This window comes from Ischnura elegans, chromosome 7, assembly GCF_921293095.1.
Source record: "Ischnura elegans chromosome 7, ioIscEleg1.1, whole genome shotgun sequence".
In the NCBI taxonomy this organism is placed as follows: Eukaryota; Metazoa; Arthropoda; class Insecta; order Odonata; family Coenagrionidae; genus Ischnura; species Ischnura elegans.
This window is the reverse complement of record NC_060252.1, coordinates 3,863,237-3,884,180: the sequence shown is the minus strand read 5'-3', so window position 1 is coordinate 3,884,180 and position 20,944 is coordinate 3,863,237. Positions and strand designations below refer to the sequence as shown.

At 39.9% G+C, this 20,944-nt stretch overlaps 1 protein-coding gene across 3 annotated transcripts in view; it reads right to left on the bottom strand.

The window, feature by feature from the left end:
- Positions 1-255: 255 nt before the first annotated feature.
- LOC124162077 (cytoplasmic tRNA 2-thiolation protein 2) overlaps positions 256-20,944 on the bottom strand; it is a 61,867-nt gene continuing 41,178 nt past the window's right edge. For 2 of the 3 annotated variants that reach the window (XM_046538436.1, XM_046538433.1), the window contains exon 8: positions 256-1,313. In XM_046538436.1, the coding sequence (XP_046394392.1) occupies positions 1,155-1,313 (159 nt within the window). In that variant the 3' untranslated portion in view covers positions 256-1,154. Of the gene's footprint in view, positions 1,314-4,966; positions 5,061-20,944 lie in introns of all 3 variants that reach the window. The other variant, XM_046538435.1, reaches the window with a different exon arrangement.

Below are 20,944 nucleotides of genomic sequence, written 5' to 3'. Positions count from 1 at the left end.
ATCTGGCAACACGTCGGGAGCAACTGATTGTGGGTGGTGGGTACCTTGGGTGCACATTCTCTGCACGGCCCACAACAAAAAGAAACAGACGCTGCCCATTTCCACAGCTCCTTCACCGAGTGCCTCACCTCTGACACCACCATGATACTCGCATAGAGAGTAGCAACACAATGCGTCATGCAAAGCTTTATCTTCAATTTTTTATTGCCATTCTGGTTGTACAGAAATTTCTTGTGATCATTTTTTTCAATACACACGGAGTACATATTTAAAAAGTCTTCCAATATCAATGATGTCAGTCTTCAATTTGTTCTGCAGCAGCACCAGGAATACTGGTCCAATTCCCACCTGGACAAAACAAGTCATGTCAGCATCGAATCACAGGAGCATACCCCATACGGCAATGAAGTACAATAAGAGTAACCGTGTGTCCTGTTGTTGACAGATACGTACACATAATAGGGAGAATTTCTATTGAAGTTGAGAAACGGTCTCAGCAGGTAAAGACAAACACAATTATTCAGCAAAAAACATTCTTTCCTGCTGAGAACACCTTGTCGATATTGACATATTACGGGCGTTCCCAGATTAGGGAATTTCAGATTCAGGCTGCTCAAGTTTCAAGAAACATTCGTCATAAGAAATTGATCACACTAATTTTGAGTTCACTGCCGTCAAAATATAGTACATGTATCACTATAGCAAACTGAAAGAATCAAAAGTAGTGAATGGCCATGGAGTGGGGGAGGGGGATGTTCCTCACTTAATCACTAAGAGCCATCACTTCAACTCTGAGAGAGATGGCACACAATGATATCCTAAACAAGTACATACTGACAATGCATAGAAATGAATGAATGTCTATTACATTGGGGTAAACAATGTTTCCACATTAATACCAAAGTATTCCCATTATGTATCTGCACAAGTGAGGAGCTTAACAAGCAATAATTTGGACACAGCCTTCTTCCGATGATGGGATTCCGAGAAGACTGCTTGATCAAAATAAAATCCTCCACGCACGTCACTACTTTCCACTCTCACATTTCAATTTTCGGTAAATGTCACATGAAATAGGAAACATCACAAGTTCAATATGAACCATCGAGAAGACACTATCCATCAACTTTCCCTTCAAAGTCAGCGCAACGCAATCATGCCATGTCAGCTACCGTGAGGCGGCAGCCATAGCACAGGCCCTCGGTCACCCACGGCCCCGCATCAACGGACGACTCCATGGCAACCAGCTGCCTCGAGAAGCGCGTGGCCAGCCATGATGAGCACTCGCGCTCCTCCTCCTGCACCACTGACACCTGAGGACAATGCAACGCAACACCAGAGGAGGGAAATTAGCAGCAGGAAAGGAAGAGCATACCTTGGATTACAAAATAACAAAGCCTGTTTTCCATACAATCATACATCAATTTAAAATCATATTTTACACCTTGCACTCAAATGGATGGCAGCAATATTGCCCATACAACAACATATATTCCCAGATAATAAGGAAGTTGTTTTGGGGACAGTACAATGTGTTAATTGATTGCAATGAGGTGTAAATATCATTCACATTAGGAGCTTACTATTGCCAAAATAAAACATGGAAGGGTTTCTATGCAATACGCTGAAAACAAGACGAATGAATAAGCTTCAAAGATAATCAGTTTAGGGTAACTATTGAGGAATCTTGACAGCCTGAAATTTCATCACATGGACAATTTAAGGCAGCAACTACAAATGTAAACACAGGAAACGACCCCCTTCGCTTATGATTAAACAAAAGGAAACGTGTTGCTAGCAATTTTCTCACGGACACACACTCACTAATCAGTGTGTCACTGATTTTGTATTTCTGTAAATTTTTCCAAACCAGTAGCATGCTTACAAGATGAGGGTTGACCATGAATAGGTAGGGAGTGTAGAGTTGATTGAAACTCCAAAAAGACGACTTTCAAGGGGTTGACTATATTCATTTTCAAAGTCAATCAAACGTCAATTCAATGAGTCATCAGCTTTCGAGTTTTGCATGACCACGCCTTATATTTTTTACAAGTGTTATTTAGCCCTTTTTAATCAATGCATTTATGGTAAAACGTAATGAAGTACTAAAAGACACAATTTATTATTTCATAGATTCAAAAATATCTCCGGGAGGAGATTTGAATTTCCGAGCCTTGAAAATATCTACTCCTCAGTAGGCATACAATGATCCAACCTCTTTGTTACAATAATTTTCCAGATGATTGGTAAAAACTAGCAGCATATCATTTGATAATGGTCCAGCATTTGTGGAAAGCTTATTGTGCCCAAGTAGGTACATGGATGGTAGCAGAAGATTGAGTTCACTTAATTATTATTTTCGAGATCTCTGGAAAGTCCCTAGCAATTTTGGCCTTTCAGTTGACACACCTTGTGAACTGTGGGGTGCCGATTGCAAATGAAAGATATCTGCCACTATCGCAAGAAAATTGACTGGATGAGTTCATTCTTGTTCTTAGAATAGCTGGGGTAGGCCAAGGTGAGCCAAGCAGTGCTGCTGTGCATCTTAACCATCAACTGCATATGAAAAAATTGTACATTTGTTCCTTCAACATCAACTGGATACATAGTTTGAGGGACTTGTGGAGAGCTTTTGCAATTGCATGGCTTATTGAATTGACACATTACATCATCAGCCTGGACATCTCTTAACCACTCAACTCTTGAATTTTTCTCTGAAATAGGACATTTTTGAGATCGACTATTCATTGCCAAAGTCAATCAATATTGGTGTACATCAGCAAGCACTGGCAAATATGCATCAACAAATAGTGAGCTACCACATGATGGCTGGCTACCTGAAAATGTACACTGACAATCAAACCATGTGAGGTTTTGAAAATACATTCTGCTGTTTCAAGACAATTGTCCATAATTTGAAGCATACAAGACAAAAAAGCATTTTCTTTCCATCAGGGCATAACATTTATTATATAACAAGGCCTGAAATGTATTCCGCCATTAAGTCTCTTTGGAAACTCATCTACATATTTGTATTCTGGAGTTCTTATGATATTTAAAAAAATCAAAAATAGTTTTAGAAAATTTCATGCCACATTTTGGGAAATCTCAAATGAATCCAACACAGAAAAAAACTACACTCCAGCAGAATAAATATTTGAGCAAATAAAATGGTATCAGAAACATAAATATTTTCCCTGATGATACCGGCTCTTGATTGGCTTCTGTTCCCTATCTACATATCACATCATGATGCCTACGGGAGAGTGTGAGTGAATGGGATACATAGTGTTGAGCCCATCCACCTTGGTGCTGTGCTTAGGGGATTGTGGGGAGGGGGAGGAGCAATGCTGATGCCCTGCCAAGCATCGAAGCAGGTGGACAGGGATGACCTAGAGAACAGTTGGGCCAATTGGTCAGCATAACGTAAGATGGTGAGGAGAGTCATAACATATAATAATATAATAATAATAAATTTATTTCACCATTGGCAAATTATACATCTGCAAGGCTAAAGTCAATATGAGATACCAGCATACGTACATGATTGAATATGAGATACCAACATACATACATGATTGAAAATTTTCCAGGTTCTTGGGAATTCTCAAGATAATCATTTCACTATATGTACAAAACATTAGAAACAGAGCTGAGAGGGTTATAAACATACTAACAGAAAGTATGGAAAATTATAGGCATTCAAGTTGCCATCTAGAAAATTTCCTTTATAATGCATCCTCCAGGTATTCATTAATACTGTAATAGCATTTTTCAGCTAGGAGGCTTTTTAGTCTCCTTTTGAATTCGGAAGGTGATTTGCAATTTTTTATTTCATCGGAAACTTTATTGTATAGGATCGAGGCAGAGTGGTAGGGACCTTTTAGGCAGAGAGAGCTGGAATATTGGTTGGAATGGATGTTATTTCTAGAACGGGTGAGGTGATCATGGTAGGTAGAGTTTTGAAGAAAATGGGAAGGGTTAGCTTTGACAAAACAGGCACATGTAAGGATATATAAAGAAGGGAGGGTGAGGATTTTAGATTTAGCAAAGAAGATTTTACCGGGAGTGCAAATAGGGACATGGTACATAGCTTTAATGGCTTGTTTTTGGGCTGAAAAGGCTCTTTTTGCTGCAGGTGAGTTTCCCCAAAACAGAATGCCATAAGAGATATGGGAATGAATTTTCGCGAAGTATACCATTTTTAAAGTATCCATTGATACAATCGGATACAACCTTCTAATCATAAATATACCCACGGAGATTTTTTTGAGTACGACCTGTACGTGAGGTGCCCAATCAAGGTTGGTGGAGATTTGAAGTCCAAGGAACTTTGTGGTGTCAACATCAGAGGATTGTGAGATTTTGTCTATGTGAGGGATAAGATCCTTTTTGAAGGAGTTTTTATGTAGGAATTGGAGGAAGACAGTTTTCTGGTTGTTAACTATCAGTTTGTTCCTTTTACACCATTGATGCATTTCATTGATTGTGAGGTTAGTCCGGTCAACAATATTTTGAGCATTATTTGCAGTAATGATGGTCGAGGTGTCATCCGCGTAGAGAGTGATTTTAGAATGAGACAAATGAGTAGGGAGATCGTTGATGTAGAGCAGGAAAAGTATAGGGCCAAGGAGGGATCCTTGAGGCACTCCCCTTGTGGATTTCATGGGGCTCGATTTGATACTTGAGTTGGTGCTACTGCATTGATAGCATACTGTTTGATGCCTATCTCTTAGGTATGACATGATCCAATCCTGGACTGGACCAGTGATACCAAGAGCATTTACCTTATTTTGCAGAATGTTGTGGTCGATCAAGTCAAAGGCCTTGGTGAGATCAAAGAAGATTCCCACTGTGACTAGTTTATCATTGAGGCCCTGTAGGATATTATTTATCAGCTCAAAAGAGGCCGAGTTAGTAGATTTTCCAGCCCTAAAGCTAAAAAAAAATATCACTTCCCACATACCTTAACTCCACACTCCCATTTCATGCTCCATATTTTCACGCCTTTCCAAGATCACCAGAAGATGATACATGCCATTCATATAGCGTTGCAAAATCTACCATACAAAAACAGAGCGCTAGCCATAATACCTTGCGTAAACATGGACTGTACTTCTCATATTTTTCCTCCGTTAACACACATGTCCCTAAAATTAACTTGTGTAGCAACGGTGAAAAACAGTTCAGGAAGTTTTTTAGGAAGTTTAACTCAAAGAGGTAAGAAAGTAATTAACTTTACATGCAGTAATTATGTACTCAGGTATTTCAAAGTTACACACATAAGCATAATGGAGTGCTCTCATAAAATTAAAATAGTAATTTTTAAAATGCATAGATACATGTTAAATTTATCACCATAAGCAAAATATTACTTCACAATTCTCAATATTCTTGTAGCAAGAGAGCTTCAAAGTTCATAAAAATTACTAAATACTTTCACGCTACAAGAATGCCCCGTGACATCAGAAAGCGTGAAAGCAGATTCACTCCACGGTAATAATAAACAGTAACCACGATAACAAAGAGCCACAATGATACAGTTTTTACAGTGTACATATTGCAAAATGGCTGACTCCTACTTCGTAAAGGCACAATCTGAGAACATTCAAAAGGTAGATTTATTAATGGTCGCTTATTTCTTCTCCGGCAATGAAAATTTCTCAGCACGGAGTTGAGAAGCCACAAATTCGAAATATAAATAAATCAAATCATCTATCTCGTTTGCAGGTAATCTTTAGCTTGGTTTGTATCTCATTTAACTACGGCCATTTACTCATTGCTTTTAATGTGTACTGACAACATTAGAATATGTGCAGCTAACGTTTTGGAAAAATACTAAGGAAAAATTTCAACGCCAATTTACTTAGCATTCCTTAGATCCGGAAGAGAGACATATGGTGATTCAGCAGTTGGATACGTTCCACTGAAAATAAATTTGAGTGTTTGCACTGTTGGGGCTAAGGTGACACCAGAACATAAAGTGAGATACTGTACAAAACTGTGTACTGTGTGTATACTGTGGAAATCACCGTGGATGAGGAGGATGAAAAAGTAATAAGCATTACTTGTGAAGACTGTGCTGCATCTTCCAGTGTGTATGCATGCATTCTTTAAACCAGTCAATTATTCAGTATAAAACTTCACCATTACTGACGATGAAATGAACATGTATTGCTATAAAAAATTAATTGTGCTACGAAAAAAGCATTGAGAGACACATACTTAAGTTTTCTAAAAGTAGAACAAATAGTCTCCAGGCACCATGTAAACGTGTTGTTCACTGGACTCTTGATGTTACATTCAGTAAACGTGGCAATGGGTCGTTTGGAGCGCAAGATTACCATACAATTTGCAAAGTGGAATTTAATGAGTAATGCACAGGTTGGAGAAGAAATTTCACTGTAATTTTCAGAGTGGAGGAAATTTTTTATCTAGTAGTCATCCATTTTCAGTGGAATTCCCCATTGTTATAAATATTCCCAAGATTATTTTGCGATAGTTGTAAGAGGAAAATATAACTTCACTTGGTAAGCTGAAACACGTCATTGCCAAGCACTTAATATGCCATCAAAAGGTTGAGTTATTCTAGAAAATCAAGAGAAATATTTGAAGTAAAATGATGCATAACTACCAAATGGTCCAGAAAATCCATTCAACTAGGCTTGCTCTCAGAGGGCACCAATCGAAAACTGAACAACTTGTGCACAACACCCACACAACCACACACACTTGTCTACTGGCATCTTTGTTTCCACTTCTTCACACATATTGAGTCCAGGATTATGCCCTCTGACTGAACTACATGCTAATTTCTCTTTGATGCTCATTCAACAACGACCCACGTCTTTAAATGCTCCCTTTTACAAGAGTACAAAGAAGATAGTCTCGCTTAACCCATTCGCTTCGAGCTCCTTCACGGGAAATTGCTTTTGGCTGTACGAAGGCTTTGAGCATTTCTTTTTCTCCCTGGACGGAGTTGTTTCTCGGCAAGGAATCGTCCAGGTGGTCGCTCCCTCCACTTAATGACCTTTTCTAATGGGGTGCCAGACCCTTTCCTTGGCCACTGGGCAAATATAATCCTCGACCCTTTTCCCGCAGGCAGCCCATCACGGCATACTTTTGCGGTCAGTTTATTGTTACTAGTTCGCTTTTAATTTTTTTTAAATTGTTACTATTGCATTACATGTCAGTTCATCAATGTATACCTTTCATTTTGCAATGCCTTTGGAACTTTTAAACGAAGTTCTACGGTTATTTTTAGGGTTTTCAGCAAAAGGGCATTAGATCATAGGCCAAAAAATACTTTAAAGGGAATGAAATCTTTCGATGTTCCTAGCATACTTCTAGGTATTTACGATTTATGATATTAACATATTTTACATCCATGATGCCCAAATCCACACTCCTCATTCGCGTCTGCTCTCCACGAGTTCTCTGAAAATATGGGAATGAAACATTTTGAATTTTTTTAGAAGAAATTTTCCCGAAAAATTCTCATAAAACTACTTGAATCAAACAGATTTGTGGTTTGAAATTGCAAAATTATATTTATAAAAAAATTTCACTTAGATAAATATAAATTCATATTACGCACGAAATAAGAAAAAATACAAAACACTGTTTCTAGACACTATCCTTGTCTTCATTATCACTTCTGGTGAGTATTTCCAGGATCGATTGATCCGTAATTAGCCTGGACATTTTCCCGGTGCAAGCAAATTCCCATCCAGCAAATTTTCCTTGTGCTCCACTTGTCCAAGTAACTCTGAACACGTCGAGAACGTATGCAAAACTAATGAAAGCTGTAAGGAACCATCGAAAGGCACTTCAAGAAAAAAATCCTGGCTGTATAATTCCAAGAAAAAATGTAATTCCACCGAAACATCATTTGAAAGACAATCCTTGCAGGAGTAGGAAAGGGAATGCATACAGAACATTTACGGTTAAATTTGAATACACGCCAAGAAAATTTTGAAAAGAAAATGAGCTATTCCGAGGAGAGTGAGGTTATCATTTTCCACATACATATTTCAGTAGGAGGATACTTGCACCAATATACTCTTGGGTGTGCCATTTGGAGGGTAATAAGTTTTTCCAAGAAAAAGTTAATGCTCTAATGTGTCCTGAAGTAAGCCCATGAGGTGCACAGGGCAGACCACCTTCATGGATCCTGACCAGAGAACCAAGATATTAAAGTAATTACCTGGGTAGAGCAGTTCTCTTTCCATTCATGGTATGGGCTGCATCGCACAGCAGGGTTTTACAGAAACCATCCCTTGTATAGGTAGCGGAATGCGAACAGAGAGTTAATGGCTATATTTGAATACACGTCAAGAAATTTTTTAAAAGAAAATGAGTTATTCCAAGAAGAGTGAGGTTATTTTCTTCCACAAATTTAAGTAGGAGGCTACTTGCACCAATCTACTCTTAGATGTGCCAGTTAGAGGGTAATAAGTTTTTCCAAGAAAAAATTAATGTGCTAATGTGTCCCGAAGTAAGCACAGGGCAGACCACCAAAATGTAACCTGACCAGAGAACCAAGGTATGAGAGTAATTACCTGGGTAGAGCAGTGCTCTTTCCTGCAATGGTATGGAATGCTTCTCACACCATGTGTCTACGTAAAACATTCCTTATTTGTACATTAAATTTACGAATTTTTAGGATATGCATTAATTAGAATTTATAGCGAAATTAATTTATAATACGTTTGTATTCAAAGGTTGATGAGAGGTTATTAAAAATAGTCGCTGTAATTTCGGCTCACGACAAAGAACTGACAGAATCATATTTTATTACATTACGTGGGCTTTTTTCATTGGAGTTAAATCGGATATTTTATAGAATTTCACCGCAAATGTACACTTAAAATGTGGCAAACAGAGTAACGTATATCTTTAGATGTAAATCATCACATTATCGCTCATATAAATTTGCTAGTAATTTTTAAAAATAACAACTAAACATCTAACCTTAGCGTCTCCAAAATTTGTTCTAGGTGATGATAAACTCTGTTAATATGAACGCTATAGTTCCGTTTAAAATTTGGAACCGATCAGCAAAACATCCAGAATGTAATTCTTGGCATTGATTTTCAAAATATGCAACATTTACGTTTTTAGTTATTCCACCTTATAAACAAATAAGTGACCATGAGCACCTTCCTTGAGTGGGTCACTAAGTGCTGGAATGGGCCGAGATAATCCCCACGCGGACAATAGGAAAGGGTCGGGCCTCTCGTGCCGAGGGACCTTAATGGCGGTTGGGACCCACTTGGCATGCTTGACCGCGAAACCGTGAAAACACGGCCTTTGGCCTTTTGCTTCGAAAAATTCAAGCCATGAAAACCCATCCTTCAACCTTTAGCATCAGAAAATTCAGGCCGTGAAATCACGCCCTGCGTAGGGAAAAGGTTAAAGAGTGCAGTGCAAAATAGCAGAAAAGCAAACAAAACACAAGCAGATATTTTTTGTGCCAACTATAAACATCTGAATTGTGCCAATATAGAGAGAAACAGAGGAAGATACAGGAAAATGTGGCACATGCAAACTCATGCTGACAATACCAAGATTTTGACTCAAAATCTGCACCATTGATTCGGCAACAAGCCAGGTTGATAATCGGAGTGGATGTTTTGGGCTGTTCACCCGCTAGCCAAGGCATCAGCATTTCAGCCCAGTCCTACTTTCATGAGCTTACTGAGGATCAAAAATTGGTTAACCTATCAGAGTACGAGAGAACAAGCCGCTGCTTCTTGAACAAGGAAATAAGCTACATGAAATACCTAATTAGTTTAGGTGTTCTTGGTCAAATTAGCACAGTTTACATTTTCTGACCATCAATTAAATGTGGTTGCAGATCCAATTATCCTGATTGAATGATACAGAAAATGGAAGTCAGCCAAATTATAAAGGTAGTCATAGCTTGTGTGTTGCACAGTCTTGCGAACTTATTTGCCAGTGGGAGCAACACAACCTAATATTGCTTGATTGAACACTTGGCACAGCATTGAAGTTAAAACATGGAAAGTTTAGAAAAACAGTTTTAAAATTTTGAAGTATTAACGTGAGTGCACCTTTGAACAAAACACTGATTCTGGTGATGTCAGTGGACAACAGCAGGAGGGAAGTGAAGATGACAAGCAGTGGACGGACAGTCACGATTCAAAGTGTAGCTCCAAATTTAGGGATCAGCCTGTGGTACAAATTTCAGCAACTCTTTCTATCAGTGCAGTGTGTGGCCAATGAATGTGCACTAGGCTGGCCCTTATTTTTCAGAATTGCGAAAAGTTATGTTTTCCTAGTCTCAAAATGATCCAAATGAGGTTTGTATTCACATGTTAAAATTTGGTTACTTTCAAATAATGGCAACCCGCGCCCCAAGGGCCCTAAGTACTGAGGACCCTCGATTGAGTTTTTGGAGCAGAAAAAGTGCTATTTCTATGTATAACCTAAAAGTAAAGTCCTTAAGGGCCGATTTTCTGTTTGTTTTGACCTATCTGTAAGCGTTTAAGAGATGTCGTCCGTCGTAATGCAATTCCACCCCCCTGGGCACCACGCCGCACCGCGGCGCCGCTCAGGTATGGCCTGCACCACTCACTAGAGACTTCCCCTCCACCCCCTCTCCTCCCTCGACAAAGACTTTCCTCCTGATGACAATGTTTACATGCTAGTGGTACAGAATTGAACAGGTTGTTCCCCTTGTGTCATGATTAATGTTGTTTAAGCCTACAATTTCAATTTTAACCCTTCAGTGCCATCCTATGCACTGGGTACCGACCCCTTAAACCTTAATTTGTTGCCACCATACGGCCGCGAACCATTCCAGCAAGTTCCAAAATGCTCTTTATGTACAAAATATTATAAGCATGTGATACAATTGTGTCTGTGAATTATAAAGCAATGAAGGAGATGAGCAGGGCTTCCAAGGCTCCAACAGTAGATAGAAATATTCCAGGAAGAAGAAACGAGGCAGTCAGTTCACGGACAGTGGAGAGATAATTCTAGTCTAAAGGGCTTTACTATTACGTTTTACATAGAAATAGCACTTTTTCTGCTCCAAAAAACTCAATCGAGGGTCCTCAGTACTTAGGGCCCTTGGGGCACGGGTTGCCGTTGTTTTAAAGTAACCAAATTTTAAAATGTGAATACAAACCTCATTTGGATCATTTTGAGACTAGGAAAACATAACTTTTTGCAATTCTGAAAAATAAGGGCCGGCTTAATGTGCACGAATGGAACGATTAACTGGGAATTTACCACATGTAGCAACCAAATATCATTCAAATCTAAAAACTCAAGTGCCATGCAAAACAACTTTTCTGAATAAAGAAAGGTATTCAAGTAACAGGGGAAGGGAAAAATAAGAGGGGAAGGGAGGTGGAATAAAGAGCTGCCAAAAAATCTGAACCAAATCAGATTTGTCAAAACATTATTGTAACAGCGTTTGGGGGCTCATGATTTGACTTCATTGTCCTCCTTACTTTTACAGTAAGAACTGAGACCTTTCCATTAAATACATTGGAAAAGGGTTGGGAAATACATTGCAAAGACATTGGGGAAAATAGGGAAATACACTGTAAGTTACTCACCATATGTTTTGACACGCTTGGACACGTTTTGACGTGTCTTCATGTGTCTTGGCAGTCGCACTTGCTGATGTTCATCAATGAAATAAACCAGTGGTCTATTCAGTACGTCACACTCTTTCCTGCGTGTCGGGTTATAATCTTCCAAGTTCTTTCTTTATTTTTCTAGCGTGTGTTCGATTTAGCGTGTTATTTTGCAAGCGCTTAAGTGTTTTCTCGTGATCATTCAGTGATCCTGCAAAAATCATCCCAATTCATTTTGTAACACCTGTGGAGATTTAGTGTTTAAAGACCAAAGGAAAGCGATGACTGCAATTGTGCGGAAATCTTATTAACTTTATCTCGGGTGTAAAATTCTGTTGCAGTAGTTGTCATAGAAGTCTTTGTGAATGGCTAAACTGGGTAAATCGTTCCCTAAATTTTGGAGTGCCAATGGTTTGAGTTGAACCCACTCGCAATTTAAAGCATTGCTATTTTTGCAAAACTGACACTATGGGTTTAAAAAAAAACAATCCTGAAATGATTTATCTGAATTTATCGTCAGCAATTCACCTGGTGAAGCATACTGATGCTATTCCTATCCCTAAAGTTCAAGCTACTAGCACCCTCGATTCTGATGTCTTAGCGAACGAAGCTACACGGGAAGTGGAAGCAGGTCCTAGCCGCCGAGATGAATATTACAGCCCTGATGTAGAACCCCAGACTAGTCAAAAAGGGCACCTCATCCCATAACACGAGGACCTAAGTGATCTAATACAAGATTTAGACTTACCAAAGGGTAAAGCACAACTTCTTGGCTCGCATTTGCAGCAGCAGAATCTTTTGGGCGATAGTGTGAATTTTTCTTATTACAGAGGCAGACAGTCAACCCCCACTCAATTTTTTTAATGGATGATGAAAATGATGATCTGATTTTCTGCTCTGATATTGAAGGACTGATGAGGGAATTAGCGATTAAGAATGATCCAGACCAATGGAGGCTATTCAGCGACTTGTCGAAGACAAGTTTAAGGGTTGTTTTACTGAACAACGGCACGATTTACCTTTGGTTCCCGTTGGATATGCCACTGTTTTAAAGGAAACCCATATTCCAGATTTTTGTGGCAGCTCTTTATACCACCTCCTAAACCCCCTCCTATACCACTCGTATACCCCCATTTATAAGCCATTTTAGGAAGAAATACTGATCACATAAAAATCACTGGCTGCAAGTTAACTAAAAATATAGCAAATGCAATAAACACCGAGGATGCAAACGCAGCAATGAGTGCTCTAACAACGTCACCAATCGTTAGCAAAATTTAGGGCCGGCTAAAGGTTGCTGAATGGGAATATAGAGGGTGACAGGGAGGTGAGGAGGTGTCTGATTTTTCGCCAGGGTTAATGATCACTTTCGTTAAAGGTCTTCCAATCACAGCCTTAGGGTCTGTGTGTCGTCATGACACATGGACCAATATTTGCGCTTCAAATATACACGTGCAGATAGATGCATGGACTGTCCGCACGTGACTCGGCCTCAAAACATGATCCAAGCATCAATTTTTCTTTTGATCTGTCCACCGTAGTTCTACAATCAAGTTTGAGAGGTTTTTAAGGTTTTAATGACGAAATTCACGGCTATTTCCAGGTTTTTTCACTGTTGACGAAATTCACGGCTTATTCACGGTTTTAAGGTTTTCACGGTTGAGTGGGAACGCTGATTAAATTCCACAGAAAAAAGGGCTTCATATTAACACAATATTTTTCTATGAAAGCCTAACTAGTGTGCTGAAGTGATGCACAATGATTTTAGGGTCAAATCAATATTTTAGCCGGCCTCAGTGACGGCGGGGTAAAATCCTTGCCTGCCGGACCAAAGGTCGCAAGTTCAAGTCCCACCTGGGAAAGTTGCCCTTATCCAGATGTTTGTGCACAATTGATTGTTAAATGTTATCTTAACCTCAATGTTAATCCCTAATAGTGCTGTTTTCAGGGGTGTGGAAATAAATAAATGATTATATAAATACATGAATAAATAAATAAATATTCCGTTCGTGCACAGTGACTGCTTGCTGTTTCTTACAAAAGAATCCTGATGGCAGATGTACTGAACAATTGTGACATGCAGTGGTGCAGCGAGAGGGGGGTTTTGGGGGATAAAACCCCCCCCAGAACTCAGAGAAATTTTTAAGTTTAACCCATTTTACTTAATTGGATTGATGTTACTAATAGAATAGTGTAAGGATTAATAATATATCTCTCAGAAAGCCATAAAACTCACCATTTTGAACCGTTTATCTTAAAATTCCTCAATTTATTAATCTCGCACCTACCACTTATCCTGGTGGGTATACCAAACCCCCACACACCCTAATATTACCGTGTAAGCGCGTGTAAGAGGCGCACCTTTTTTCCCCCGACATTGCAGCCGAAAAGGGGGTGCGCCTCTTACACAAACTTCTTATCTCCCCCCCTCCCCTTCACCGGTCGCAAGTCCAAGGGGAACTGAGTGGCCTTGGTTTTCAGCGTGAGTCTGACATCTGAAACCCTTGGTAAAAATCAAGCGGCAGGCAGGGGAGTTTATCCCTTAGTGACGTATTTTTAAAATGTTCCTGTATGAATTTCTTGCAACCATCGCGCCGTAACGTCGGTACCCCAGAGGTGAACATTGAAAAGATCGCGCGGGGTGATTCGCTCCGGAGCGCGCGCTAAATTTACTGCCACGAGTGGGAATCCCGCGGCATTTATACTGCATAGTGTAATCGCTTATCAAACGTATAGAAACGCGTCGTTTTGAAGGACATACCTGGTTAATAGTCAACATCTGTCCTGCCGAGCAATTTCCATTACGCTGAGCACCTGATTTTTCAAAAATCACCTTCAGACGCTAATATGAGGATTTTTGCAACTGAAAATTATATTGGTGTCAAAACCTGCGGTTTAAAAAAAATCGAACGAGTGTGTTCATTGTAGGACTAAATGGTGGACAGAAGAAATCGGAAATGCTTATAAGTGAAGAGCGCTGAAGGAGAGGTCGAGGAGAAGGAGCGCGCTCCCTCCCCTCCGTATTTCAAGCTACGAGGCTATGAGCGAAGGAGCAAGGGAAGAACACGTCCGATCTTGCATGTGACGTCGTTGCCTTTAGTGCGAAGGGGCGAAGGTGCAGCAATGTGATATACGCAGTTTGCGTTGCCAGCAGTTTCCAGTCCGTCTCGTCTTGTTTGAATGCGCTTATGCTACCCTTGTTTCTTCCGAAATTGTGCTGTTTGGACTATGTTGAATATTAGTAGCCTTGTTTTAGATATAAATCTTTGTGTCAATCAATTAGAGCTCAAAAAAACTTAAATGCTGTCAGATATATATCGCGTTAGCTCTAATTCTTTTTAGAACCTCGTGCGTGTCTTACAATGAGGAACTTGCATGCATTTTTTTTTATTTCATTGGCGGACAGAAAATTATTTTCTGAATACAACAAAGAAAACCGCATGTAAATCTGAGTTTTCCTTTGCGAGATATTTAATGATAAATATAACGAATTTTAAAGCGCGGGAAAAACTCCCTCACCCCCCAAGCCACTGCCGACGAAGCCTCGATGACGTCAAAGGTGCCTAAACATCACGCGAAGCTATTGTTGTGATTGTTTGTAATAGTTGCCAGCAGTTGTGAGAGCTTCGTTTGCTAGACGTGTTGATTATTTTATATTTAAAGATAAATATCCGACGATAGAGGCTTGGAAGCCCTCGTATTTTGCATTATTTATAATATTAATATCTGAGTAAGGGCATAAAATATAAAAGTGGAGCAGTTAAACCAAAAATTTGATAATACCTAAATAAACATCGTTGTAGGAGTCTGAGCCACGGCCATTGGAAGGGGGATACGTAAATTGTAAGTTGATGTTATCGACGGCATATCATTCATTTATGTATGTAATTAGAACGATTTTGATGTTTACTAATGTCCGCTTAGCTTTTATATACAATAACTTCATCCGTTTATTCGTAGGTAACGGAGAATTCGTCGTTTAGGACTGTCTGTGCTTGTGTTATGGGATGAATTCCAGTCAATGCAACTTTTGCTCGCTGATTGGAGACATCTAGGAACATTTTTGTGCCAAAATAGTGTTATTTTCAACGTGACATCTCCCGTTAAGCTACTGCTAATAATCACAGTGCCAGTGGTTGTATTGCACAAAGTTTGACAAGGTTGAAAAATATCGGCCAAGAGTTATCAGTGTTCCATCGTGATTGAATTGTAAAAAGTGCTATTACACTATCGATAAATGTCTAACAGTAGTGTAAAAATTGTCAGTGGCGTGCTAATCTCCGTTGTTCACCGTAGATATGACATTTCACGATCACGCTATTGAAATAAAAACTGTGTGTGAAGTTTGTTATTCCATTATTTCAACGAATAGTAGTGAGAAATATCACTTGTGTGGGCTAATTTAAGGGTTTAAATCAGTGAATAAATAGTTGTATTCATCATAACGAGTTCTGTTATTGTAAGTTGTACGTGATGAATATAAGAATGTGATAGTGACATCCAGTTTTTGATAAGAGTATTTGCCTATTTCCCACTATATTTTTATGGTATATGCTAGTATATTGTTTATGGATTTACCTATATTATTGAAATAGGTTGTAGCTTGTGTGTGTGTTGGCAGCGGAACCGATTCGCGATCTCACATGTGGATTGTGTGCAGACTGTTTTGCTGTGAATTCGTACCGTAGGACGGATAGGACTACCTTCTCCGTTAATCCGGCGTTGCCAAATTCAACAGCACAGCTTACTCTAATGTCAACAGCACAGCTTACGATCGTTATCCTCCAGTATTACAAGTTTCTTTTACAACTCGATTTGCCGCCGACGCATAGCAATAATTTGTCTTAACAAATTCCATGAGGGTCGTGGCATCAATTTTTGGTGTCCTAAAAAAAGGCTGGTGTCCTAACACCCCATGCCACACGCCTTTTAGGCGGCTTGCGGGGTATTATGTAGACGTAGATGAATTTCAGGTGTACTATTCGAACGAGTGGCAACGTTATCATCCATTTTTCTGATAACCAAAACACACGAAGTGAAACACTTGTACTTCATCATCCCGATGCCGCATTATTAATATCCCAAGTAATAATCTAGGCACAATAGCAATAGGAAAACTTGCCCAAGAATAACAGAACAAAATAAAGTGACAATGAGCGGCTAAATACTCCCTCAAAACAAATTTTACACCATGCGCTCAGCGTATTTCCCTACTCCCTACGGTTGTTTAGGCACCTATGACGTCACGCCTGGCCTCGGCAACGCTCGGGTGTCTTCGCGCAGTGGTCGGCTCAGAGAAATTTTTCTCGATTTTAAATGCAATTTTTTTATTTCTTTTGATGTTGAATGGAGAAACTGAAGGTATTTTTGCGAGCTAATGTATCCATTTGACTTATTCAAAATAGTTTTTAGAGCAATCTACGACCCATACAAGTTCCTCATTGCTGAAAGATATCGAGATATCTCCAAGCTCAGAAGGTGACTCGCCTAGCATTTGACCTCCAGAAACTCGGAAAATTGAACCTGGTAGACCGAAAAAGGTCAGTTGGTGAGATGGGGTAGGGATGAAACACGTTTCCATTGTTCTCCTGTAACTTAATATTTTCCTATTTTCCTGTGGAGCCTCGGAAAGGAAAAAAACGGCAGAGGCATTGGCTGATGGAGGGCCGAGTGTAGTTCCGTTAGGCCCCTTGCACACACACCGATTTTGGACGGCCGGTAAAATATCGGCCGATATTTTACCGGCGAAGCGATGCTTGCGCACACGCCGGATTTTTACCGGTCAAACGATAAGTTGCTATGTTTTTGAGCCGGCGCCGGCGATCCACAGTGACAATGGCCGGCAGCTAACCGGCATTTTGCCGGTGCCGGCGCGTGGTCGGTAGGTGTGCAAGCTCCAATGCTCTCCCATTGTTCACTATTGGAATGTGGACGGCCGATATTTTACCCGCCGTCCAAAATCGGTGTGTGTGCAAGGGGCCTTAAATCTACGACGTGGTTATTATCCTACGGCGCTGAGATTGCCCCGATTGTTCTCCAATCTCTTGGGAAGGTTCATGCTATGTGCCTGTCGTGTTTTTCCTTAAAATTTTCCATGGCTGCAATTCTTTTGCAATACTTCTGCGAGAGCTTTTAAACAAAATTGTTCGTGAGTAGGACAAGCAACGTAGAGCGATGGCGTATGCGAAGAGAGGATCGGAACTCTTTCTACTCCCTCTTATGCCGTTATTACCGCCGCAGTTATCAAAATTTCCTCTTTCAAATGGTACTGAAAGAGGAAATTTCGCTAACTGTCGAAATTCCAGGCATACGTCTGCAAAACCGCACGATAAGATAAAATAAAATGCCGCAAAATTTTTTTTCTTTATAGCTTCGATCCTCAAAACAGGGGTGCGCCTCTTACACGTGTGCGCCTCTTACACACACTTATACGGTAGTTGCATCTAAACTCCCCCCCAGCCTTAATTCCTAGCTGCGCCCCTTGTGGCATATATGCATCAATGATGGTTGGTCATTCCGTCCACCTGAAGGAAAAATGACCACAAGGAGCTTCTCCATCATGCAGATAACAATTGAATAATGTGCTGGGATTTGAAAGTATCAGACATGCTTTTAGGAGAGCAATCTGTTTATGTAGCCAATGTGAGCCAATGGAAGAAATGGAAGCCAAAGAAGTCAGTGGCCTCAGTAAGTTGGTTTCGGTCCTGGAGACAAAAATATCCATTTTGACCTCATAATCTATTGATAGCTGAGAACATACTGATGCTTATACTCAGTCATGGTTGAGCTTCCACGCGAGACAGACGTGGGCTGGTGCTTCGCTCGAGACAGGCAGGTGCCTCAGTGATGTGTTCAGTTGCGTCCAGAGTATAAGTGCATTCAATTACGAGGATAACTTCCTACTCAATTTAGAAGCTCGAGTTACTAATATTAAGTTGAAACTGCAGTTTAAAATGGCTAATTGCAGTGAATGTAATACAAGTGTGCTTAAACGTCAGCTAAGGATTACCTGCAGTGAATGTCAAACCCAGTGTCACCGAAGTTGTGTTCACTTGTCCAAAGAGGACATTGAGTATATTAGTGCTGAGAAGCAAAGTTGGCGTTGTCCTACCTGTGCTGCGAAAAAACGTAAGAGCATGACAGTAGTTCCACTGGCGGATACAGACACTGCTAGTATCTCTCATATTATAAACCTTCTAGAAGAAGCTAAAGAGGACAGGAAACACATGGAATTGGACTTGAACAAGGCTATTGAGTTTGTGCACAATAGATTAGATGAAAATACTTAAGTGCTTCAAGAAAACTCAACTCAGATTGTTGAATATTTGGCGATAATAGACTTGCTTAGGCAAGACAATGTTGGCTTAAAATCTTGAGTGAGTGAATTAGAAAAGAGGTTAGACGACCAAGAGCAATACTCTCGCGTTAATGACCTTGAAATACACGGCATTCCCCAGCAACCAAATGAAAACACCTTAGAAATGGTGTAAAAAAAGAAGAAATTCTTCAAAAGAGGAGAGTGAAAAGGACCTTCTCCACACGGCACCTGGGCTTGGCGACTGATACTCAGGTGTACAGTCACTTTCAAAAGTCGGTCCACATACCTGGCGCAGCCGTCTCTGTTATTCTCCGAAGTCGACCTTCGCGTATTGCTTACGCGTTCCTTGTCCGCATGCGATCAATTTGACTTGATCGGGTCGTGCAAATGGTGCAAGTTGACTACTTTAACCCTCGCTAAGAGCCCCAACCACGATTACAGACGTAGGAAGGTCCCGGTGAACCCCCCCCCCCCCCCCCCCCCCGGCAACCAAACAATTCCACCATCGAAGAAAGCAGAGAAGAATTTAAGGATTTTTCTGGCGAGTAATACATCGTGAGAGGGACATCCGAATCGTTTGGTGAATATATACAGAACGTATAGTACAAATAAAAATTTCAGAACATTTCGAGCTTTATGCTCCAATATTTTTTTCTCAACATGGTCTTGATAAAATAAGAAAATATATACGCCAATGTTACTATTGTCGTTTGCATCACGGCTACTATCATGCTCGTGTTCACCCGTGTCGAGGGCGAAGAATTTTTAGACATTTTTCAATGTTTACAAGTGAAATATCAGTTACTCCCCAAGTTTAAGTATATATTCAAGAGTAAAAGTGTTGCCTACATTTTGAATACCGTAACTTATTCCCGTACTGATAATATAAAATAACAAGGAATATTTTAATTTTTCCTTAGAAAAACCACCGGCAAAGAAATTGTTTTACAAGAGAACGTAATTCTTGCATTATATTTTTCAGATGAGCAATTGAATTGCCTTGAATTACTTTGAAGATAAATATAATTTTTCACTGAAAGAAGTAGCAAGATATTTATTAGCATTGAGAAAAATGGCAAGTTTTCAGGCCGCATTGTGTCGTAGGGAATGTTGTCCTTTTCTTTCTGGGGAATATTCATACATTTTTCAGTGTTTTCTTGAGAAAAATGAAGCACCCAACATCAGCGTGGCATTATGATTGTGAGTCAATCATTTATGGTGGTCATGAAAAAAAAATTTACCTGCCCTTCCGAAATGAAAAAGGGAGTATATATTATTGTAATGAAAGGTATCTTGTTAATTTTGGATTACATGAAAGAATTTTCGAACTACCCCGCCTCCGCCCCTCCCAACTTGAACTTACCACTTAAATTAACAGTAACGCCCATTCGCATTAGGGCCCTTTCATTCTATCCATATCCTTACCTTTATCCTTCTCCTCCCCTCGTTCCTCAAATATCTCCTCTACTGATAGCACTTCTTCACCTCTCCGTGCATCTCACCTTTTCCGTTGTTTTTTATACTCATATCTCGCTTGCCTTCATTCTTTTCTTGTCCATCTTTCGTCGTCGTCTAAGTTTCCGTACCGTAAATCGCTACATCACAAGCTTTATATTTTGTTGCTAATACATATCGTTTTTATCAATTGCGCAGAAATAGTCATCAGGTACCCGACAAAGTATATTTTTATCGGATGAAAACTATGCATGCGTAGTTTTTTGTTTGTAGGATACCTAATGATCAGTATTTGTTCACCCGTAAGACTGCCACAAAGTATTCATTACGTGTGTGTAAGTTCTATTATTGGTGCGAAACCACTCATACATAATAATGTAGAGGACATTGACATGTATGATATCACTAGGCGCCAATTACGACTGACTCTAGCTGAAAAAAAGAAACAAAAAACGGGAAAGACTTAGTTTGACCTCTCAGCAGTGGCGGCTCGTGAGTCAAATGCTAGGGGGGGCGCACTCCACCGGGGGGTCATAATTTTTTAATATTTCGTGTATTT